Below are 24011 nucleotides of genomic sequence, written 5' to 3'. Positions count from 1 at the left end.
TTGAGAATATTTCGCTCATATGACGACGTGCATGCGTGTGTATGGGTATGTGCGGCTACTTGTACTAGCCCAGACTTAAGCTGGTTTTATAGTGCTAGCCCACTGAGATACCATGCCGCAGCGAAGCATGAATACCCCACTCAGACTCATTATACTGACTCCAGCTGACATTATACAGTCCTTGTTTTACCCATTAATGCCGAGCGCCAGGCAGGGACCAACAAGTACCATATTTTAACGTCTTTTGGTATGACGCCGTCGGGAATCGAACCCGCGACCTTCCGCTCTCCGGGCGGACGGGTGGTCAGGCACAATAACAAAGTTGATAGCCTGCCTTTACCGTGGTTCCTTTCTCGTAGTATCAATCACTGGATTGTCTGGCCCATCGGTAATTTGTTATTCTTCTCCAATTTTGGGCAGTTGTCATAGCTCTGAAATTTGTATGTAAACTGTCAAATTCTGTAAACTGATTTGTTGGTTTTACAGGCTTGAATTTACTTTTTCACCTTACTAAAACATGATCAACAGGATACCTGGCAGAGTAAACGGGGATATGCATGATGAGTATATTATTTGTTTCAGTGGCAGATTGTATGATGTACAAACTTCGTGGGTGTCAACGGCTCAATTTCTGACGTCCTGTTGAGCGGTGTCACTTTCAACCACGTGCAGCACGTGCACTGCCGTCGCTCCGACTTCGGGCGGATGACAAGCTGATGGTGTAGCGACCTCAGCCGGGTTATAAAACTTGGACAGACTGTACCCAGGTGCGGTTGCCGGTGTTGGGGAGTGAGTGAGTGAGTGAGTGACAACATTCCTGTTTCAGCTTATAACTCTCCATATATTCATTGATCAGTGAAAATGGTGCTGTGGCCTCATGCTTTGCATTAGACAATGTAATATATAATTTTGGTAACATGGCTTGTTAATAGAATTACCAAGAATTGGTTTTGTGTATCCAACATAATCTTTTCTTCTGAAAATGTAACTTATGATGTATTATTTTCATCTTTAGGCTAGTTTCTTGAGATCTATGTCAAATGTGACTACGGTATCTTTATTATTTCGCATATTTCATGAAGCATGAATAGAAACAATTTCAACTGATTTTGAGGCACGTCGCACACAGCGCCTAGACAATAGTAGTATCGCTTAAAAATCTATTATTTATTAGGTAATAAGTGTATTATTTCCATCTTCCTGCTAGTTATAACATTATATTTTCTTGAAATGTATACCAAAATTGATAACTGTGTTTTTATTATTTCGCACATTTCATGAAGCATGAAAAGAGACAATTGCAGCTGATTTCGACGGAAGTCACGCAGTAGTATCGCTTAAAAAGGTGTAATAGGTTAGGTAATAAGTGTATTATTTTCATTTTCAGGCTCGTTATAATATGATGGTTTCTACCGATGTGTGCCATAGCTGATAATTGTCTTTTCTCATTTTTTGCACATTTCATCAAGCGTGAAACCAAACAATTTCTACACTCAAATGATTTTGAGGCAAGTCATGCACAGAGTCTTGGCAATAGTAGTGACGCTGCATGAAGTAGTAAGTGTATTATTTTTTTACCTCATTTGCAGAGGCAAGTTGCGCACAGTAGCATCGCTGAAACAACTACAAGTTATCCAGTGATAAGAGTATTATTTTTGTCTTCTGGATAGTTATAATATGCCCCGAGTGAGTTAGTTAAGATTTATTTTCTTACAGGCAATATTTACGACCTAGTGAGGTACGAGTGTAAGTCACATCAGCGATAATTCAGCCACATTGTCAATAACACAAGTCATACATTGATCGTACATATAGTTACGTGATACAATCGACAGAGGGCAGTAAAACGACTAGATTATCACATATAGATATTGAAAACTAGCATGTAACTTTAAAATTATACCATAATGCAGGACAATGCAATAAGGAAACGGACTATAGATGACCGGCGAAGACAGAAAGACACAGAGATTCAAATATGGAAACAGTTCAGTGCCACAGTACGAAAACGTGTGTAGCCCTCCATAGAGCTGGCTTCTTGCCAAGTGCGGTTTTACACAATAAAACAAACAAAATCATGTTTCACTGACTATGCTAAAACATGTTCAATGTGACCACAAATACAGAGATAATTATGGCAGGAATAATCTTCAACCACGTTGTGGGAGACTCTGTGTGGTCAGTTGTTGGCGGGAAAAGAGTGAGTGAGTGAGGGAAAAGTGGTGTTGGCGGCAAACGAGGTGGAACGTACACTGTGAGACCTTAACATGCTGCCAGTATCTATACCGTAAAGTCTACGTAAAACCGTCTTAATCATTACCGTAAATAATGCAGTAAATGTTTGGCAGCAGTTCTGTAAGTATCTATACCGTAAATTAGCCATATGATTGACAGATCAGAGCACATGGGAAATAGACATACATTTTAAGTGTCTCGCGAGGGTTTTGCCATGTCAACATTTTGCTCTGAATGCCCCAAAAGATGAAGTAATTGTTGGCATGTTTCTTTTTAGTAGTTAATATTGTGCTGTCGTCTCGGATATATTGCAGAAACGATATGCAAGATGAAATATGTACCATTCATCCCAATAACTGAGTTTTATGTATGAAACAACTTTACAAGTTTATTTTATCTTAATGTTATATGATGTATTTACAGTCCCCTATCATATATGTACAACATGTGCTCCAGACATGCTACGGAGCCACATGATATTAGATTAGCAGTGCCGTCTTGCTTGACATGATATAAGATTAGCAGTGATGACGTCTTGCTTGACATGATATTAGATTAGCAGTGCCGTCTTGCTTGACATGATATTAGATTAGCAGTGACGTCTTGCTTGACATGATATTTTCCTTGACAACAGTATTAGCATCTCAATCGAAATATAAAGTAGTTGTTATTCATAAGGCGTCTTACCTATCACGTATTGATACTTTTCCTTGGGTATTCGATATCCTGTCGCTCTATTTGGTCTAGACACTAACATCTCTGTAATGTAAGTATCTTTCAGAAAACAACAGTTGTTAAATTCTCAATATTATATATAATTAAAATGAGCCGAGATATGTCGATTCAGTGCAGTAAAATCTAGACTTGACAAATGTTATATACTTGCTTGAGTTGTACTTGATATATATGTTTTGGCGTCATTGTGACACACTTTGGTGTGTGGTCATTTGGGTGTGAACAACTTCGCCTATGATGTTATTAGGTGACTTCAAGTGTACATCATGAGCTGACTGAAGTGTGTGAGATATATGTTTACATCGTGAACAGCAAGTAAGTTTAGTTTCAACAATATTTCAGCAATATCACTGCGGGGAAACCAGAAATGCGCTTCACACATTGTACCCATGTGGGAAATCCAACCCGGGTCTTTGGCGTGACGAGCGAACGCTTAAAAAACTAGGCTACCCCACCTCCCAAATAAAAACCACAACATAAATAATAACAATCAGTATATATCATGATATATACACATATGTAGTTGTCTACAGTTTCCAGACCTGTTACTTCACTGGAAACCTGTCTGGTGCATGACATAGGCGTGACATTGTCACTACACTAGAAACCTGTCTGGTGCATGACATAGGCGTGACATTGTCACTACACGAGAAGCCTGTCTGGTGCATGACATAGGCGTGACATTGTCTTCACGCGAGAAGCCTGTCTGGTGCATGACAAAGACATTGACATTGTCACTACACTAGAAGCCTGTCTGGTGCATGACATAGGCGTGACATTGTCTTCACACTAGAAGCCTGTCTGGTGCATGACATAGGCGTCACATTGTCACTACACTAGAAGCCTGTCTGGTGCATGACATAGGCGTGACATTGTCACTACACTAGAAGCCTGTCTGGTGCATGACATAGGCGTGACATTGTCACTACACGAGAAGCCTGTCTGGTGCATGACATAGGCGTGACATTGTCACTACACGAGAAGCCTGTCTGGTGCATGACATAGGCGTGACATTGTCTCCACACTAGAAACCTGTCTGGTGCATGACATAGACGTGACATTGTCTCCACACTAGAAGCCTGTCTGGGGCATGACATACACGTGACATTGTCACTCCCAGTTTAACAGTCTGTACCTTGCCACGCCTACTGGCGGCATGTAAACAACACTACCCGGCCCACGGTGATAATGTCAGTACTCTACATGCACCATGCATTGGTAATAATCCGTTAATGGGCTGCTTTATATTTTATATGTGCAGTTATTTTATCAACCCATGTGTCTCATAGGCCAACTGGCCGGACATTGTAATATACCTCTATTCACCACGCTTTTAACTGTTCACGTGTACATTGTTACAATGTGGGACACAATAAGAGAATAAATGTCTTCTTTCTCATTCTGTATCTTGTATAAGATAAGGCCAAATCAAGGCGTGTATGAGTTTTGAGATTGTGGTAGTCTCAAGTTTGATAACCCGCTATATGTTGTGGGTTAATTGTAATGTCAATCATTGGATTGTCTGGTCCATGCATACTTATAATCTTTTCAAATTATTTAAGCCACCGACTTCTGTATGGTTTGTGGTTTCACCTGGTGTTTTAATTTGCGGCCGTAAGTTTGGGTTTGGGGGCAGACTTAAGGTGGGGCTGGACTTGATGGGTTTTTACAATATAATCCTAAGAATTTTGAATTTTTTGACACATATTTGACCCTACTTTTAATGTTTGGTATCGCCTCATCTCGGTAGTTCAAAAGAATTTACCAAATCCATATAAATAAGATTTGGTCATTTAAAAGCATGGTCAGACAACTGAGTATACAGGCGCGTTGCTGGGGTAGGGTGGAAGAGGTGCTTTCTAAAGTTCCTATTACTGGGAGAGTGTAGGGGTCAGGCAAATGTTTTTCTCTTTCCCCTGGCATGCTGCCATATAGTAAAACTACTTGAGTGAACAGATTTGGACCAATGCTTCTGCCGTCCTGTTGTGTGTCGTGTCAATTTCAAAACCAGGTGGATTTTGTGCAGCACGTGCACTTCAGTTTCCCTGACAAACAGTTGACGGCCTCTGTCAGATTTTAATTGCTGGACACTGCGAAGACGTGTGTGGCTTTGAAATTAAGGGTTTCAATTTACATTTATATATCTGCCTTCCACCCTGGAGGAGAAAAAGTCTCTGGAACCAGGGTATCACAAAGTCAGGAACTGAGCATTTGATTTGAATACCTTTGGTGACAGAGACAATGAAACAAAAGAAAAAAACAACATGAACAAGCTACAGAGAATTACTTCTAAATTTAGTAACAGGAGAGACTGATTCTATGCCAGAAAACATATACTCCATTTACACATTTACAAGATATTTCAAGCACTGAACAGATAAACTGTTAATGATACATATATTTCAAACTAACATAAATAATTAAATTATCATCAAACATTGTGATACATCAATCACAGGGTATTCAATTTATTGATGGGCTTGTAACTATAGTGACTAGTCTTCTCGATAATATAAAACCTAACTAAAAGTAAAAAACCTTTCATTCATGCGTAAAATACTAGGATCCTGCATAGAATATTATCAACTAATCCTTCTTTGTATATTACCTGTAGTATGACTCAGCAGTAGTCCAGCCATATTGTCGCTAAACAAGACTATACCTATATTAATGTCAAAACATTGAAGGATCTATTTTTATAATGTTAATTATCATGTAATTATTGAATTTTAAAAGAAATAGAATTACTTGATAAATTATGATTGATATGTTTTGTATAGTATTTTATCATGGGTAGTTTAAATTAACAACTTAGATTGTAAGTGGCTGTATCCTCACAGGGGGTTGACGCATTGTAAAATAATTGTCCTGTGGGGGTACGTAAGTCCCAAATCATTCAAGGTATATTGATACCTACCTTACCACATTTTTGTAACGTAGTATTTTTGTAATTTTACATTATGGCTAGATTTGACTACAATCGCTAGTCGCTGAAGGGATGGTGTAACTCCAGCTAAGGTCCATGTAGATAGCAAAGGCACTGTAAGTCCCCATGGTCCCTGGTATGGTGATCTACCTTCAGTTGTTGGCGATCTATAGCCCATTTGTACATTGTATTGTCCAGAAATAGTTTTCTGCTTTTAAAGATATGCGCTAGCTAGTTTTAACTCATTTTGTGATAATCTGGAAAATTTACTGCCCTTCGTTGACGGGGTTTTATATATCATGTGTATGTATTGTCAATTTGGAACTAGTTTTAGTCATGATATTGCTGAAATATTGCCGATGTGACTTTAAACTTTAACTAACTCACTCACTTTAACTTTTTCATATTTAAAGAACGTATGATTATAGCGGGAAGAACATACGCACATGAATTTCTCAGACAATATCTGTTCTTATATTTCGAGCATTTACGGAAACAATATCTAAGTTGTCCCCACCCATTTGTTGGTCAGATATGGTTTTGTTAAAGTTATTGTATAAACCCATAGCCTCGGGTGTTGTGAAGCTCTATTACAAAATGTCATGAGATGCGGCAGTTTACAAAATCACAAACTCCAGGCTTGCATTTAACTTAATTAATGTTTCATAAAATGTATTTGAGGCAACAAGAGAAGGCAGTCTCAGAATGAAATATATCTTACTGAAAACCAACAGTTGTATAATTATCTTGAGCCAAGACATTTTCTATTCAGAGCTGTAGTAATTCAGACTTACTTTATACGATAGACTTGTGTTGGCTGTCCTGGATATATTTGGTTTATTGACTGTAAAACGTGTGTAAATTTGTAAATATATCTTTCCCTGTGCACAAGGTTGCCCTTGACGAGTGCAGTGAATGGCCGGCTGAATGTGATCCGCCGCTGTCACTGTACAACCTGCCCCTACCACGCCTGTCCCCCCTACCAGGCCTGTCCCCCCTACCACGCCTGTCCCCCCTAGGACGCCTGTCCCTCCTACCAGACCTGCGCAACCTGCCCCTACCACGCCTGTCCCCCTACCACGCCTGTCCCCCTCCCACGCCTGTCCCCCTACGACGCCTGTCCCTCCTCCCTGCCTCTCCTAGGCCTGCACAACCTGCCCCTACCACTCCTGCACAACCTGCCCCTACCACGCCTGTCCCCCTACCACGCCTGTCCCCCTCTACGACGCCTGTCCCTCCTACCAGGCCTGCACAACCTGCCCCTACCACGCCTGCACAACCTTTCTCCTACCACGCATGTCCCCCTCCAACGCCTGTCCCCCTCCCACGCCTGCCCCTCCCCACGTCTGTCCCCTCCCCTCTCTCTCCCCTTCTTACCACGCCTGCACAACCTGCCCCTACCACGCCTGTACGTGGCGTGTAATATATATCGGGCACGGCTCATTGTGGCTGACGGTATTAGTATAGTACCAATGTTTGATCCCACATTGAAAGCCTGTGTAGCACAGTCTGAACCAGATAATCACTGCCCGGACCGCCGCCTGATTCATTAGATCGATGCTCATGCAGTTAATCACTGGATTTTGCAGTTGATCACTGGGTTTTCTGATCCAGGCTCGATTATTTACAAACCAGTCACGTAGTGAAAAATTACCGAGTGCGGCGTTAAACAACAACAACAACAACAACAACAACGTTGTAGCTTACAACTCTCAGGTGGCAGATGTTTTTGAACAACGGGAATAATAACTTTTCTATATGCTAATGTTGAAACTTCTTGGACCCATTCGCTTCCTGGTAAGAATAATGATGCCCATCAGCCCATGGTTGTCTAAAGGCATCACAACGGATATGGTGGTCATAAGACTCATGAACTGAATGTAAATTCAGCAGATCGATTATCATGGTGTCGATCACTGGATTGTATGATCAAGATTCGCTATTTACAGACGGCTCTTGTATGGGTAGAATGTGTAAGTGTCGCCAAACAACAAACACGCAAGATAAATTTATAAAAGTTAGAGCTATGTGATTATGTTCTCTATCAACAAACCGGAAAGAACAGGGGTAGCTTAATGGCTAGGTTGGTCAGGCAGAGTGACAAGGTTGGTAGCCTGTAGCCTATACAACCAAGTATTTTGTTATTGGAAAGACATCAGCCCGTATTTCCCCTTACATTTCACTCTACTCAAATCATATCACCTGAATATATATTCCTCATGTGATAAAGATTAGTTTTAACATGTTTCTTTAATTGTATCTTAACATACTGAAAAATATATCCTTCTGATGATGTCACTCTACTCAAATCATATCACGCGTTAACCACTATGCTACCCCTTCTTCCCTATTACTGATGGAGTAAGGGGGACATGCGTGTGTACTTTTTTCATTTCTCCGACTGGTTGTGTTATCCATAGAGAATGTGTTGTACAGAGCAAATATTCTGCCCTCCAGCTTTGTCTCGAAGTGTGCCGTGTCAGTTTCAACTACGTGAATTTCCTGCAGCCCGTGCACTATCGTCGCTCCGACTTACGGTGGACAACAATCCGAGGTTGAAGCGGCACTAACCAGGTTATAAAACTTGGACAGACTGTACACATGTGTGGTGGTTTGTGACACCCATGTGGATTTCTGAAGTCAGACAGGCGATACACGACACGACGAGTGAGTTATGATTTACAGTCACGTCGGCGATATCGTGACTCAACAACTTAAAACATTCATATTAAATCCAGTTACCGTCAATAAAGATAGTCCCCGTGGTCCCAGGCTGGGTCATCTACCTTCAGTTGCTGGCCATCTCCAGTCCGTTTTTCTATTGTATTGTCCGTATCATTAAAATTAATTCCTATTGATACCTCACTCACGCAAGAGCTGATTTAGCTGCAGAAACTTTCCCGTAATTCCAAAGTCACTGGGTAGCCAACAAGACAGGATGTCAGTAGAAGCCACAGATTCAAAAGTCATTTCATAATTTCTGCAATAAACGGATAGCCAATTTCACGCTTACTGAGTGTCGGCAGGCACACGATAAGCTATCTGAAAATATGTTCTTGACATCCTTTCTCCAATATTTGATCCATCGCTATAGTTCCAGCAATTATTGTAGATAGAACAAGGGCTTGTTGGCAACCTTTTTCAGTTTGGTTAATTGTCAGTTTCCAAATTGACATCAGACTAAAGATTTTGGATATACATACTAGATTTATTTCTACCTGAGTGATGTTTTCTTTTCACTGTCTTCATTGACAGGTTTTTATAAGTTAACTTTGTGTATTATGAGCGGACAACTGGTTTCATTCGCGTTATGGCTGAAATACTTGCTGATGTGACTTCAAATCTTAACTAAATGTATTCACTGTCACGGTCGCACTTCCGGCAAATTGAATTCAGCAATTGCAGACAAATTCATATTTGTATCTGTTATATGATGCTAGATTAGGATCCCAAGTGGTGCAGTTGAATTTCTTATCACAGCAAAGTCTGATCAAGTGGATTTAAAAAACGGTGTTAAAGGCAGGATTGGATGGATTAAAATGGAGTTTAGTAACATACTGCAGTGTTATTCATTAGATTAAACATAAATATTGTTAGTCCGTATACAATGTTTGAGAACCCCTGGAGATCCGTCCTAGAACTGGCCCTCAGCAACCAAGCATCAGAGGCATTATGCTTGTCCTAAGAGGCGGCAAAATGAGTTGTTGTTTTTTTAATTTTAAATCAATGGATTGTTTGGTCCATTCTCGGTTATTTAGTAACCACTCTCATATGAATGGAGTGTGCCGTTAAACAGCAACCGTGTTTTGTTTTGTTTTGTTGAACGTTGCACTCGGCGGTATTGAAGCTATATAGCCGCAATCTGTAATTAATCGACTCTGGACAAGACAATCCAGTGATATAAATAAGGCGCATCGATCTATGCTATTAGTTACGATGCCAACTAAGTCAGCTAGCCTGACCACCCGATCCAACTAGTCGGCTCTCACGACAAGCAAGGGTTGCTGAAGATCAACATGTTACCTGGATATAAACTGTGTAAACAACGGCTTCACCCCGGCAAGGAGTAAGTGATAGAAGATATACAGTACAACCAGAAATTATTGAGAATTTAAGATTGTAATTTTTAAAAAAATATTCACTCATTAATCACGTATGTGAATATTAGCAGAACATAACTCCAAATTCAAAGACAGTGAACAGTTAGTATGTTGTCAAGTCACCATGGGCAGCAATGCAGGCTTCAATGCGGCGGGGCATACTACTGATCAAAGAAGTTAGAAAGTCGTGGTCCATGCTGTCCCAATATAAGACCAACTCTTCTTTCATTCCAGCAATATTTGTTAGAATTTTCTTATTGACACTTTCCTTCATAAGTCCCCAAACATTTTCTATTGGATTTAGGTCAGAGCTATAGCTTGGCCAATCTAATAATGTCATATTTTGGGTCCGAAACCAGACCTGTGAAGGCTTTGAACGATGTTTTGGGTAGTTGTCCTGCTGGAAAATCCACAATTGTTCATAGAACACGTGAGCAGATGAAAGTAAATGTCCTTCGAGAATATCTGTGTACCGCTCACTGTTCATATTCCCTTCAAATGCACACAGGGGCGTTGCCCTTAACAATGATATGCCACCCCACACGTTAAATTTCGGACTGTACTTTGGGCTCTGATACAAAGGTTTTTCAGTGTGTTTGGTCTAGAATTCCAGTGTATTAGGAAACAGCCACACAGAACTTTCATCTGAGAAAATCACATTGTCCCAGTTAAAATTTCTATGCTGTAAGCACCATTTCTAACCTTCGCTCCTTTTGTTCAGGTTTCATGATCGGTGATGGAATTCCTCGACGTTTCTGCCAACCCATTGCATGCAGCTCAGCTCTCCTTACAGACAGCCACAGTTCCTCTATCAATCATATCCAGCCTTAAGGTTTCTAAACTCCTTCGTTTGTTTTTAGAAACAAGAATACCAAGCCGCCTCCTGTCACCGACAGTCAATTTTCTGGGCCTACCTGCGCCTCCCTGGTGCTCAATGCCATATCCATTTGCAATATTTTTCAAAACACGATAAACAGTGGACAAAGGGATGCCTGTTCTTCTTGAAATCACTTTAACTGATCTGATGTCCTTGATATAATACTCTAAAATCAACTTCCTCTTCTCTAAATGGTGGGCGAGGTGGGCGAGCTGTCTAAGGCGTCAGGCTAGTAATCCAGCGAGCTTGGAGGTGCCGGGATCGAACCCACCTGTGACCGGGTGTAAAAAACCTTGGAGTCAACTTTGTGTGCAGACTCTTTCAGTGATGTTACAACCCCTAGTGTACAGTACACAGCCCTGTGCACTTAAAAGAACCCACGAATCTGTTGGTTGATGACCAGATGGTGGCCACATAAATACGTGCAAACACCTAGTTGTGGGTATATCAACGTGCAGTAAATTTGGACAAAGTACTGTGACTATGTGTCCCAGTCCACCCAGCTGTGAATGGGTACCTCGTAAGGATGGGAAAGCCACATTAACTCGGTGCACCTAGTAGGCAGCAAGAGTTGTATGATCCCCAGGGAGTTGAGATTGAAAATACGATGTGCCGTTGTGATGGACATCCAATGATCGAGGGAACACAAAGCGCCTTTGAGCAGTTGTACTGGATATCGGCTCTATACACATGTTTGTATGTATGTACGTAAATCATCCATACTGAGGATCACTGAAAATGTCGTCTGTGAGCAAGTAAACAAAGGGGGATAACTCTTCACAAACTAATGAAAAAGGATTAACGGAGTTGTCTCTCTGGAATGAAACCAAGCGCTTGATAGCTGGTCAAGGTTGTTTATACTAGAAATCCAATTAAACATATTCCTGAAATTCTCAATAATTTCTGGTCATACAATGTATCATGTATTTCAGTCATACAGTGACTTAAAAAGCCCAAGATATATATTCATGACACATAAATCGAGAATATTATCACCTGTTGTGAACTACATTACAAACAATATCACAAATACAGATGTAAATACTTTCATGTGAATATAAAACTATAGACAATGCAATATATAACTGGCTGCAAATCATCGACAACAGATCACCATACTAAGGACGATGGGGAGTTACTTAAATTGCTCTGCATGGACCCTAGCTGGATTTTCACCATCTGTTCAGCTGTCAGCAATTGTGCTATTCACTGGTTTCTTGAGATTCCGGTATTCGCAAGACTTTTTTATAGGCCAGGGCCGCCCTTGCCTCGGGAAGATTGGTATTTCAGTGTCTGGTCACTGGTCAGGGCTGGTACAAACAGCTACAGACGGACAGACAGACAGACACGCACACACCCTCATTCACCTACTTTGTAAGTGTACTATTCTATGAACTCTGCTGTAACCAACACTGAACCATGAGTATGTAATTTTGGGTTGTCACCATTTCTTTATCGATATATAGATCGATGCTCATGCTGTTGATCACTGGATTGTCTGGTCCAGACTGCTGCCATACAGCTGTAATATTGCTGAGTGTGGCGTTAAACAACAAACCAACCTACTGACGATAGCATGGAAAATACGTTTCACGTCAAGTGATGTTTTGGCCTGTCGGAAATGTTCCGATGAAGTGGGTTAAGAATCTATATCTCTCTATATAAATCTATATATGAGTCACCGGCACAAGTGGCAACAATTCAGTGGCAGTATTGTAAAATGTTGTGGTAGTGTGTAACATATTATCACGGAATAATTTGCATCTGCTCTGTATAATGACCTTACTCATATGTATTATAACTGTGCTTTACTTTCAGATTCAATGGGAAGAAAAATATCCTCATTAAATTGATTGTATTCCGCATTAGCAACTGTGGTTTTAGGATGTGTAAGTCAGATAAGAATGTATACAATATATATTTGTGATTGATGTCTATTCCTCGCCACGATATGGCTCAAATACTGACTGACTGACTGAGTGTGGTTTTACGCCGCTTTTAGCAATATTCCAGCAACATCACGGCGGGGGACACCACAAATGGGTTTCACACATTGTGCCCATGTGGGGATTCAAACCCGGGTCTTCGGCGTGACGAGCCAACGCTTTAACCATTAGGCTACCCCACCGCCCCGCCCCGCCCCGGCCCCGGCTTTAGAATGCTTCAGAGACCGTTTTTTCATAGTTACAATCAACTTCCGTATTATTTACCAATACATGAAGGAACAACACAATTCTAATGTGCTTCAGGGTGTTGGTTAAAGACAAGGCTGTTTTCTTGTCAGCCCAAGGAATTGTATAGTGAAACTGACAAGCTCAGCAGTCTTGGAGTGAGTGAGTTTTCCATAAATATTCCTACTTCAACTTCAACGTATATTAATTCATCAGTGCAGCTGGTGATGTATCATCGTGCTTTGTATTACACCGTGTTATATCTGTTTTCTGGTAAACTGGCTTGTCACAAGAAATACAAAGTATGGACAGTTTTATGTACCTGAGTTGAGTTGGGTTTTAAGTCACAACGGCATTATTCCAGCCATAGAGCGACGATACCAAGCCTGCATTCACCCACATTTTAAGTACAAAGTAAAAATGGACTTCTTGAAAACAATATATACCCCTTTCATTGTTATTTACCGAATACTAGTATATCATAACAGCAAATTAAAAAAAAAGCAATCCGTCATTCACATTACATAGTATGATTTATATGCCCTCTGACGCGGGAAAACAGATCTTTCTAATTCCTTGGTTCATAATGGGAGCCCCTCGCTGTTGAAAAGTCCACACTGACAAGCAGAATATGCTTGATGGTGAACACTTCGTCACAAGTGACACATGTACACATAGGAGGTCCATCAGCCTCCGTTTTCGGCAGATAATCATGGGTAAACCGACTGTGGCCAATACGACATCATTGTAAAATTACCTCATCACTTCTTGATTGACAACCCAAGTAGGTAGGTATAACCGATTTGTGGTTTCAATTTGTGAAGTTTATGTTTTCCTACCTGGGTGTCCAACCTTCTTTGCATGAGGTCTGGAGTAAAACGTTTGATAGTGGGCTTAAAATCACTACGGGATCAGTTTTGAGGGTAAAGGTTTGTAAAGAGCTACCTTAGCTGCAGCATCGGCTTTTGTGTTATCTGCTATGCCGACGTGACCCAGTAACAAGCAGAGAGCGATGTCACATTGGCCAGTTGAAATATCGTTGTAAAGTTCTAAAGTGTCTAGGATGATAGGGTGACTCGAAGTGACATTTTGTGCTTGAAGGCAGGACAGAGAGTCTGTAAAAATGAAGGTTTTAGAATGGTTCTGCTGTTTAATCACTCTTTGTCGGCTTTGACCTATATTAATGTGTGTCTGTTATTCTGCAATATACAAAGTGTGATTAATGTGTGTCTGTTATTCTGCAATATACAAAGAGTGATTAATGTGTGTCTGTTATTCTGCAATATACAAAGAGTGATTAATGTGTGTCTGTTATTCTGCAATATACAAAGAGTGATTAATGTGTGTCTGTTATTCTGCAATATACAAAGAGTGATTAATTAATGTTATTCTGCAATATACAAAGAGTGATTAATGTGTGTCTGTTATTCTGCAATATACAAAGAGTGATTAATGTGTGTCTGTTATTCTGCAATATACAAAGAGTGATTAATGTGTGTCTGTTATTCTGCAATATACAAAGAGTGATTAATGTGTGTCTGTTATTCTGCAATATACAAAGAGTGATTAATGTGTGTCTGTTATTCTGCAATATACAAAGAGTGATTAATGTGTGTCTGTTATTCTGCAATATACAAAGAGTGATTAATGTGTGTCTGTTATTCTGCAATATACAAAGAGTGATTAATGTGTGTCTGTTATTCTGCAATATACAAAGAGTGATTAATGTGTGTCTGTTATTCTGCAATATACAAAGAGTGATTAATGTGTGTCTGTTATTCTGCAATATACAAAGAGTGATTAATGTGTGATTAATATACAAAGAGTGATTAATGTGTGTCTGTTATTCTGCAATATACAAAGAGTGATTAATGTGTGTCTGTTATTCTGCAATATACAAAGAGTGATTAATGTGTGTCTGTTATTCTGCAATATACAAAGAGTGATTAATGTGTGTCTGTTATTCTGCAATATACAAAGAGTGATTAATGTGTGTCTGTTATTCTGCAATATACAAAGAGTGATTAATGTGTGTCTGCAATTCTGCAATATACAAGAGTGATTAATGTGTGTCTGTTATTCTGCAATATACAAAGAGTGATTAATGTGTGTCTGTTATTCTGCAATATACAAAGTGATTAAGAGTGATTAATGTGTGTCTGTTATTCTGCAATATACAAAGAGTGATTAATGTGTGTCTGTTATTCTGCAAAAGAGTGATAATGTGAGTGATTCTGCAATATACAAAGAGTGATTAATGTGTCTGTTATTCTGCAATATACAAAGAGTGATTAATGTGTGTCTGTTATTCTGCAATATACAAAGAGTGATTAATGTGTGTCTGTTATTCTGCAATATACAAAGAGTGATTAATGTGTGTCTGTTATTCTGCAATATACAAAGAGTGATTAATGTATGTCTGTTATTCTGCAATATACAAAGAGTGATTAATGTGTGTCTGTTATTCTGCAATATACAAAGAGTGATTAATGTGTGTCTGTTATTCTGCAATATACAAAGAGTGATTAATGTGTGTCTGTTATTCTGCAATATACAAAGAGTGATTAATGTGTGTCTGTTATTCTGCAATATACAAAGAGTGATTAATGTGTGTCTGTTATTCTGCAATATACAAAGAGTGATTAATGTATACAAAGAGTGATTAATGTGTGTCTGTTATTCTGCAATATACAAAGAGTGATTAATGTGTGTCTGTTATTCTGCAATATACAAAGAGTGATTAATGTGTGTCTGTTATTCTGCAATATACAAAGAGTGATTAATGTGTGTCTGTTATTCTGCAATATACAAAGAGTGATTTAATGTGTGTCTGTTATTGTGTCTGTTATTCTGCAATATACAAAGAGTGATTAATGTGTGTCTGTTATTCTGCAATATACAAAGAGTGATTAATGTGTGTCTGTTATTCTGCAATATACAAAGAGTGATTAATGTGTGTCTGTTATTCTGCAATATACAAAGAGTGATTAATGTGTGTCTGTTATTCTGCAATATACAAAGAGTGATTAATGTGTGTCTGTTATTCTGCAATATACAAAGAGTGATTAATGTGTGTCTGTTATTCTGCAATATACAAAGAGTGATTAATGTGTGTCTGTTATTCTGCACTCATTAAATCATCAAATGAGTCAGACATTCACTATTTCGAGGTCAGCCGGGCTGTAAACAGTCTGTCAAGCGCCAAGGCAATAGCAGTATCACTTACAAAGCTATAATTTGTCAGGAAATAAGTATATTATTTTCATCTTTAGGTTGTTTATAAAATGATAGTTTCCTTGGATGTATGCTAAAAAATGATCATTGGGTTTTTTCATTATTTTTCACATTTCGTACATCCTGAAATGAAGCAAATTTTATCTGATTTTGAGGCAAGTCATGCGCGGCGACAAGGCAGTAGTAGCAATGCAGATGAAGGTATAACTTGGAGTAATAATATGTGTAAAATTTTACCCTCAATCAAGTTGTAATATCGCGCAATATCCCCCGAGTGAATTAATATTTATAGTCTCATCGGTAATAGTTCAGCAATATTGTGACTAAAACAAGTCATAGGTTTATAAAAAAAAGAAACGCAAAAGGGGTATTTTTTTTAAATTTTAAAGAGAAATATATGTAATAACGTTACAAGCTCACAGTATATGATTTTACACGTGTTGAGGCACTGATTGTTAGAAAAGAACGACAATAAAAGTTGACCACTGTGAAAACATTGACTTTTTCGCCAAAACCCATTCGTGTCCAATAAATTTGTTTGAGAGATCTTCACGTTCTGCACGTGCAACATAAGCAAAATCCCTATAAAGGTGACCGGTTTTCGGTTTCCATAGCTTAGTGTAAAACCACCGACACGCAATACAGTCATGCCCAGACTGAATGAAGCACAACGCAACAACGCCATTGGTCGCTTGGAAGCAAGTGAATCTCGATCAGATGTTGCCAGAGCTGTGAATGTCCACCCAAGATCGCTACATCCGGTTACGTCACCTTCGGGGTAGGACCACCACTGAGACGTCTACTGCCTCAACCATACCAGGGCTGCGTAGGATTTCCGATCAGACCGTACGCAACCGTCTACGAGATGTCAGGAATCCAACCTCTACGTCTGGTCAGAGGCGTCATCCTCACCCAGCAACATCGTCAAGCACGGCTGCAGTGGTCTCGAACACATCGGGTATGGCCTCATCTACGGTGGAGGCAAGTTTGGTTCAGCGATGAATCACGTTTTATGCTTCGTAGGCAGGATGGAAGGACCCGTGTTTACCGTCGGCGAGGTGAACGTTTTGCAGCAAACTGTGTGCAGGAAGTTGACAGATATGGTGGTGATAATGTCATGATGTGGGCTGATTCGCCTACAATGCCAGAACAGACCTTGTGCACATTCGAGGGAATCTTACGGCTCAACGATACGTTGACAAGATTCTTAAGCCCCATATGCAACACATCATGGTGAATGTCAAGGACCTTTTTCAGCAGGACAACGACCGTCCTCACCACTGCCTTCTTGAGAAACCACAACATCATCGTTCTTCCCTGGCCCTCCAAATCACCAGATTTAAATCCCATTGAACATCTTTGGGACGAGTTGGACCGACGTCTGCGACGGCGACAACCTCAACCGCAGACTCTACCTCAGCTTGCAGCAGCTTTGCAGGCTGAGTGGACTTCCATTACACAGAATGTGATTCGTCATCTCATCGCTTCCATGGGCAGGAGATGCCAAGCAGTTATCGATGCTCACGGGAGGCATACTGGTTATTGACGTTGAGTGACGTTAAACCTCACCTAGTAACCGTGATACAGCAAGTCTCAATCAATATGCTAAAATATGTTAAACCTTATCGCAAATACAGTTATAACCATGACAGAAATACCCTTTAACAATGTTGTGGAGGACGCGGTGAAGTCGGTTGTTGGCGGGAAACGAAGTGTCTGCTGCTCTTGACGGGAAGAGTGAGTGAGGTAAAAGTGTGGTTGGTTGTTGGCGGGAAACGAGGTGTGGGTCGCTATTGGCCAGAAAATAGTGAGTGAGTGAGGTAAAAGCGTGATTGGCTGTTGGCGGGAAACGAGGTGTGGGTCGCTATTGGCGGGGAAATAGTGAGTGAGTGAGGTAAAAGCGTGGTTGGTTGTTGGCGGATAACGAGGTGGCACACGCCTGAGCACCTACCCAAGCACGTGAAACAAAACAAGATACTCCTGCCACGCTCATGCATACAATTTGGTTAATCGAAAATAGTAGTTACAAAATTTCAAACAATTTAATCTTTCACTACCCAATTTCAGGCAAATTTAGAATAAAGTTCATCACAGCCGGCAGCCTTCCGCAAGACAAACACTGATACAAATTGCACAGCCGTGCTGAAACATTATAGCTAATATTGGTCGACGTAGTTGAGATTATATGACTTATATCCTGTGAGTCAGTTATTACTGGTAACACAAGCATGTACATACGCACGTAAACATTCGTTGATAGGGGAGTGTGTCAACATATAATGTCAAGTGGGCGATGGTAAGCGGAAATATAAATTCCACTTAACATTTACATCAAATACCACTGTGATTTATGCTTTCATAATAACATCATAATGAATATGTCATATTAATCAGGGCAAGTGGAAAATTAGTCAGGACAAGTAACTTTCTGAAAGTCTTTAAAAAAAAAACAATTGAACCCCTGCACATAGCAGTAACAAGTTCTCATTTCACATGCTGGATTGATGGTGCTTTTAGCTGTCATTTTACTGACTGTCTGAGTTTGGTTTTACGCTGCTTTTACCAATATTCCAGCAACATCACGGCGGGGAACACCAGAAATGGGCTTCACACATTGTACCCATGTGGGGATTCGAACCCGGGTCTTCGGCGTGACGAGCCAACGCATCAACCACTAGGCTACCCCACCGCACCAGCTACAATTTTAAAAGTTGTTGAGTAATAGAAGAAAAAATACAACTTCAATTATGACGACTTCCTTATTATTTGACGTTTCAGTAGATATTCTCATACCGTTGCCAAGCAACATGATATAAATATTGCTCTCTCTGGTTTAACAACAGTTACTGTACAATGTAGATATTTTACAGAAAACAGTTGTCAAATTATCTTAATTAAATAATTACATACAACAACAAAAACTACAGAGATGATATTTACTAACTGCGGTATTCTTGACATGCCAAATGTGATAGACTTGCTTGGGCTGCACATGATATTTTTGTTTCAGTGTGACCAACTATTGGGTCCAGTCTCTTGAGCCTATACGCCAATTAACAGACCTACTAAAAGTACGTCCGCTCATAATACTGACGGAAGCGTGTCAAGTGCCAACTCATCACTTTTGCATCAGCCTTTCTAACAGAGAGACTTTAAGGTCTCCATAGACCATCAAATCTGATTATATATTGAACAACCTCAGTAAAACCATAAACACATCCCAGTTTGCCGGCGATGGAGCAATATATGGGTTAATGAAAACCAGAAAGTCAGATCTCAACATTATTAAATACCTATCACGTAGTAAATGGGGTAGCAACAAACAAACATTACTACTATTATATAAATTACTCATCAAATCTAAATTACTCTGTGGCTGCGAAATATTTCAAGATATGGCACAAACACCAATTCCAGGCACATTCTAACAAACCCCCAAAACCACAATAATACCATAATTCCACCGAAAGGTTCGACAAAAAAAGGAAACACATGCCGGGGCATGCCCGTATAACAAAGTGGCCACAATATAAAATGTACTGTATAACGTATTTTGTTTTCCTTAATGCCCGGAGCGTCGAATTCTATAGTGGTAACGCCTAATTACCTCCTTACGCAATACCCGAAACATCGAATTCTATAGTGGTAACGCCTAATCACCTCCTTACGTAATGCCCGCAACATCGAATTCTATAGTGGTAACGCCTAATTACCTCCTTACGTAATACCCGAAACATCGAATTCTATAGTGGTAACGCCTAATCACCTCCTTACGTAATTCCCCGAAACATCGAATTCTATAGTGGTAACGCCTAATTACCTCCTTATGTAATGCCCGAAACATCGAATTCTATAGTGGTAACGCCTAATTACCTCCTTACGTAATGCCCGAAACATCGAATTCTATAGTGGTAACGCCTAATCACCTCCTTACGTAATGCCCGAAACATCGAATTCTATAGTGGTAACGCCTAATTACCTCCTTACGTAATGCCCGAAACATCGAATTCTATAGTGGTAACGCCTAATCACCTCCTTACGTAATGCCCGCAACATCGAATTCTATAGTGGTAACGCCTAATTACCTCCTTACGTAATGCCCGAAACATCGAATTCTATAGTGGTAACGCCTAATTACCTCCTTACGTAATGCCCGAAACATCGAATTCTATAGTGGTAACGCCTAATCACCTCCTTACGTAATGCCCGAAACATCGAATTCTATAGTGGTAACGCCTAATTACCTCCTTACGTAATGCCCGAAACATCGAATTCTATGTGGTAACGGCCTAATCACCTCCTTACGTAATGAACATCGAATTCTATAGTGGTAACGCCTAATCACCTCCTTACGTAATGCCCGAAACATCGAATTCTATAGTGGTAACGCCTAATTACCTTACCTAGTGGTAATGCCTAATTACCTCCTTACGTAATGCCATGAACATCGAATTCTATAGTGGTAACGCCTAATCACCTCCTTACGTAATGCCCGAAACATCGAATTCTATAGTGGTAACGCCTAATTACCTCCTTACGTAATGCCCGAAACATCGAATTCTATAGTGGTAACGCCTAATCACCTCCTTACGTAATGCCCGAAACATCGAATTCTATAGTGGTAACGCCTAATTACCTCCTTACGTAATGCCCGAAACATCGAATTCTATAGTGGTAACGCCTAATCACCTCCTTACGTAATGCCCGAAACATCGAATTCTATAGTGGTAGCGCCTAATTACCTCCTTACGTAATGCCCGCAACATCGAATTCTATAGTGGTAACGCCTAATTACCTCCTTACGTAATGCCTGCAACATCGAATTCTATAGTGGTAACGCCTAATTACCTCCTTACGTAATGCCCGAAACGCCGAATTCTACAGTGGTAGCTTTAATTACCTCCTTACGTAATGCCCGAAAACATCGAATTCTATAGTGGTAACGCCTAATCACCTCCTTTACGAATGCCCGAAACATCAATTCTATAGTGGTAACGCTTCTAATCACCTCCTTCGTAATGCCCGAAACATCGAATTCTATAGTGGTAACGGCCTAATCACCTCCTTACGTAATGCCCTAAACATCGAATTCTATAGTGGTAACGCCTAATCACCTCCTTACGTATTGCCCGAAACATCGAATTCTATAGTGGTAACGCCTAATTACCTCCTTACGTGAATGCCCGAAACATCGAATTCTATAGTGGTAACGCTAATTACCTCCTTACGTAATGCCCGAAACATCGAATTCTATAGTGGTCGCGCCTAATGACCTCCTTACGTAATGCCCGCAACATCGAATTCTATAGTGGTAACGCCTAATCACCTCCTTACGAATGCCCGAGCATCGAATTCTATAGTGGTAACGCTCTAATTACCTCCTTACGTAATGCCCAAACATCGAATTCTATAGTGGTAACGCCTAATTACCTCCTTACGTAATGCCCGAAAACATCGAATTCTATAGTGGTACGCTAATCCGCCTCCTTACGTAATGCCCGAAACATCGAATTTCTATAGTGGTAGCGCCTAATCACCTCATACGTGTGCCCAAGCATGGAATTCTATAGTGGTCACGCTAATTACCTCCTTATGTAATGCCCCAAGCATCGAATTCTATAGTGGTAACAGCCTAATTACCTCCTTACGTGATGCCCGAAACATGGAATTCTATAGTGGTATCCTAATCACCTCCTTACGTAATGCCTGCAACATCGAATTCTATAGTGGTAACTTAATCACCTCCTTCATGTAATACCGAAACATCGAATTCTATAGTGGTAACGCCTAATCACCTCCTTACGTGAATTCCCGAAACATCGAATTCTATAGTGGTCACTTAATTACCTCCTTATGTAATGCCCGAAACATGGAATTCTATAGTGGTAGCTTCCTAATTACCTCCCCTTTTTACGTAATGCCCGCAACATCGAATTCTATAGTGGTAGCGCTAATTACCTCCTTACGTAATGCCCTAAACATCGAATTCTATAGTGGTAGCGCCTAATTACCTCCTTACGTAATGCCCGAACATCGAATTCTATAGTGGTAACGCCTAATCACCTCCTTACGTAATGCCCGAAACATCGAATTCTATAGTGGTAGCTTCTAATTACCTCCTTACGTAATGCCCGAAACATCGAATTCTATAGTGGTAACTTAATCACCTCCTTACGTAATGCCCTAAACATCGAATTCTATAGTGGTGGCGCCTAATCACCTCCTTTACGTATGCCCGGAAACATCAATTCTATAGTGGTAACGCCTAATCACCTCCTTACGTAATGCCCTAAAACATCGAATTCTATAGTGGTAACGCTAATCACCTCCTTACGTAATGCCCGAAACATCGAATTCTATAGTGGTAACGCCTAATTACCTCCTTACGTAATGCCCGAAACATCGAATTCTATAGTGGTAACGCCTAATTACCTCCTTACGTAATGCCCGAAACATCGAATTCTATAGTGGTAACGCCTAATTACCTCCTTACGTAATGCCCGCAACATCGAATTCTATAGTGGTAACGCCTAATTACCTCCTTACGTAATGCCCAAACATCAATTCTATAGTGGTAACGCCTAATTACCTCCTTACGTAATGCCCGAAACATCGAATTCTATAGTGGTAACGCCTAATCACCTCCTTACGTAATGCCCGAAACATCGAATTCTATAGTGGTAACTTAATCACCTCCCCTAAACATCCTAGTACGTAATGCCTCCTTACGTGAATGCCCGGATTCTATAGTGGTAACGCCTAATTACCTCCTTATGTAATGCCCAAGCATCGAATTCTATAGTGGTAACGCCTAATTACCTCCTTACGTAATGCCCGAAACATGGAATTCTATAGTGGTAACACCTAATCACCTCCTTACGTAATGCCCGCAACATCGAATTCTATAGTGGTAACACCTAATCACCTCCTTACGTAATACCCGAAACATCGAATTCTATAGTGGTAACGCCTAATTACCTCCTTGAATGGTGAATGCCCGAAACATCGAATTCTATAGTGGTAACTTTAATTACCTCCTTACGTAATGCCCGAACATCGAATTCTATAGTGGTCACGCCTAATTACCTCCTTCGTGAATGCCCGCGAACATCTAATTCTATAGTGGTAACTTTAATCACCTCCTTACGTGATGCCCTAAACATCGAATTCTATAGTGGTAACTTAATTACCTCCTTACGTAATGCCCTAAACATCGAATTCTATAGTGGTAACGTTTTAATTACCTCCTTACGTAATGCCCGAACATCGAATTCTATAGTGGTAACTTCTAATCACCTCCTTACGTAATGCCCTAAACATCTAATTCTATAGTGGTAACGCTTTAATCACCTCCTTACGTGATGCCCGAAGCATGGAATTCTATAGTGGTCACTTAATTACCTCCTTATGTAATGCCCCAAGACATCGAATTCTATAGTGGTAACGCCTAATTACCTCCTTACGTAATGCCGAAAACATGGAATTCTATAGTGGTATCGCCTAATCACCTCCTTACGTAATGCCTGCAACATCGAATTCTATAGTGGTAACGGCCTAATCACCTCCTTACGTAATGCCCGAAACATCGATTCTATAGTGGTAACTTAATCGCCTCCCTTACGAATTCCCTCAAAACATCGAATTCTATAGTGGTCACTTAATTACCTCCTTATGTAATGCCCGAAACATGGAATTCTATAGTGGTAACTTAATTACCTCCTTTACGTGAATGC

At 40.2% G+C, this 24011-nt stretch overlaps 1 protein-coding gene across 1 annotated transcript; it reads left to right on the top strand.

Annotated features, from left to right (window-relative positions):
- Positions 1-1907: 1907 nt before the first annotated feature.
- On the top strand, positions 1908-17824 carry LOC124261709 (proteoglycan 4-like). The gene is made up of 4 exons (XM_046696054.1): positions 1908-2000; positions 6789-7304; positions 16893-17056; positions 17536-17824. The coding sequence occupies exons 1-4, from the start codon at positions 1908-1910 to the stop codon at positions 17822-17824; spliced, it is 1062 nt and encodes a 353-aa protein (XP_046552010.1).
- Positions 17825-24011: the final 6187 nt, after the last annotated feature.

Source organism: Haliotis rubra, unplaced genomic scaffold (assembly GCF_003918875.1).
Source record: "Haliotis rubra isolate DU_JTF1 unplaced genomic scaffold, ASM391887v1 Scf804, whole genome shotgun sequence".
NCBI lineage: Eukaryota > Metazoa > Mollusca > Gastropoda > Lepetellida > Haliotidae > Haliotis > Haliotis rubra.
Note: the sequence above shows the minus strand (reverse complement) of the source record. Positions and strands in the feature narration are given on the sequence as shown.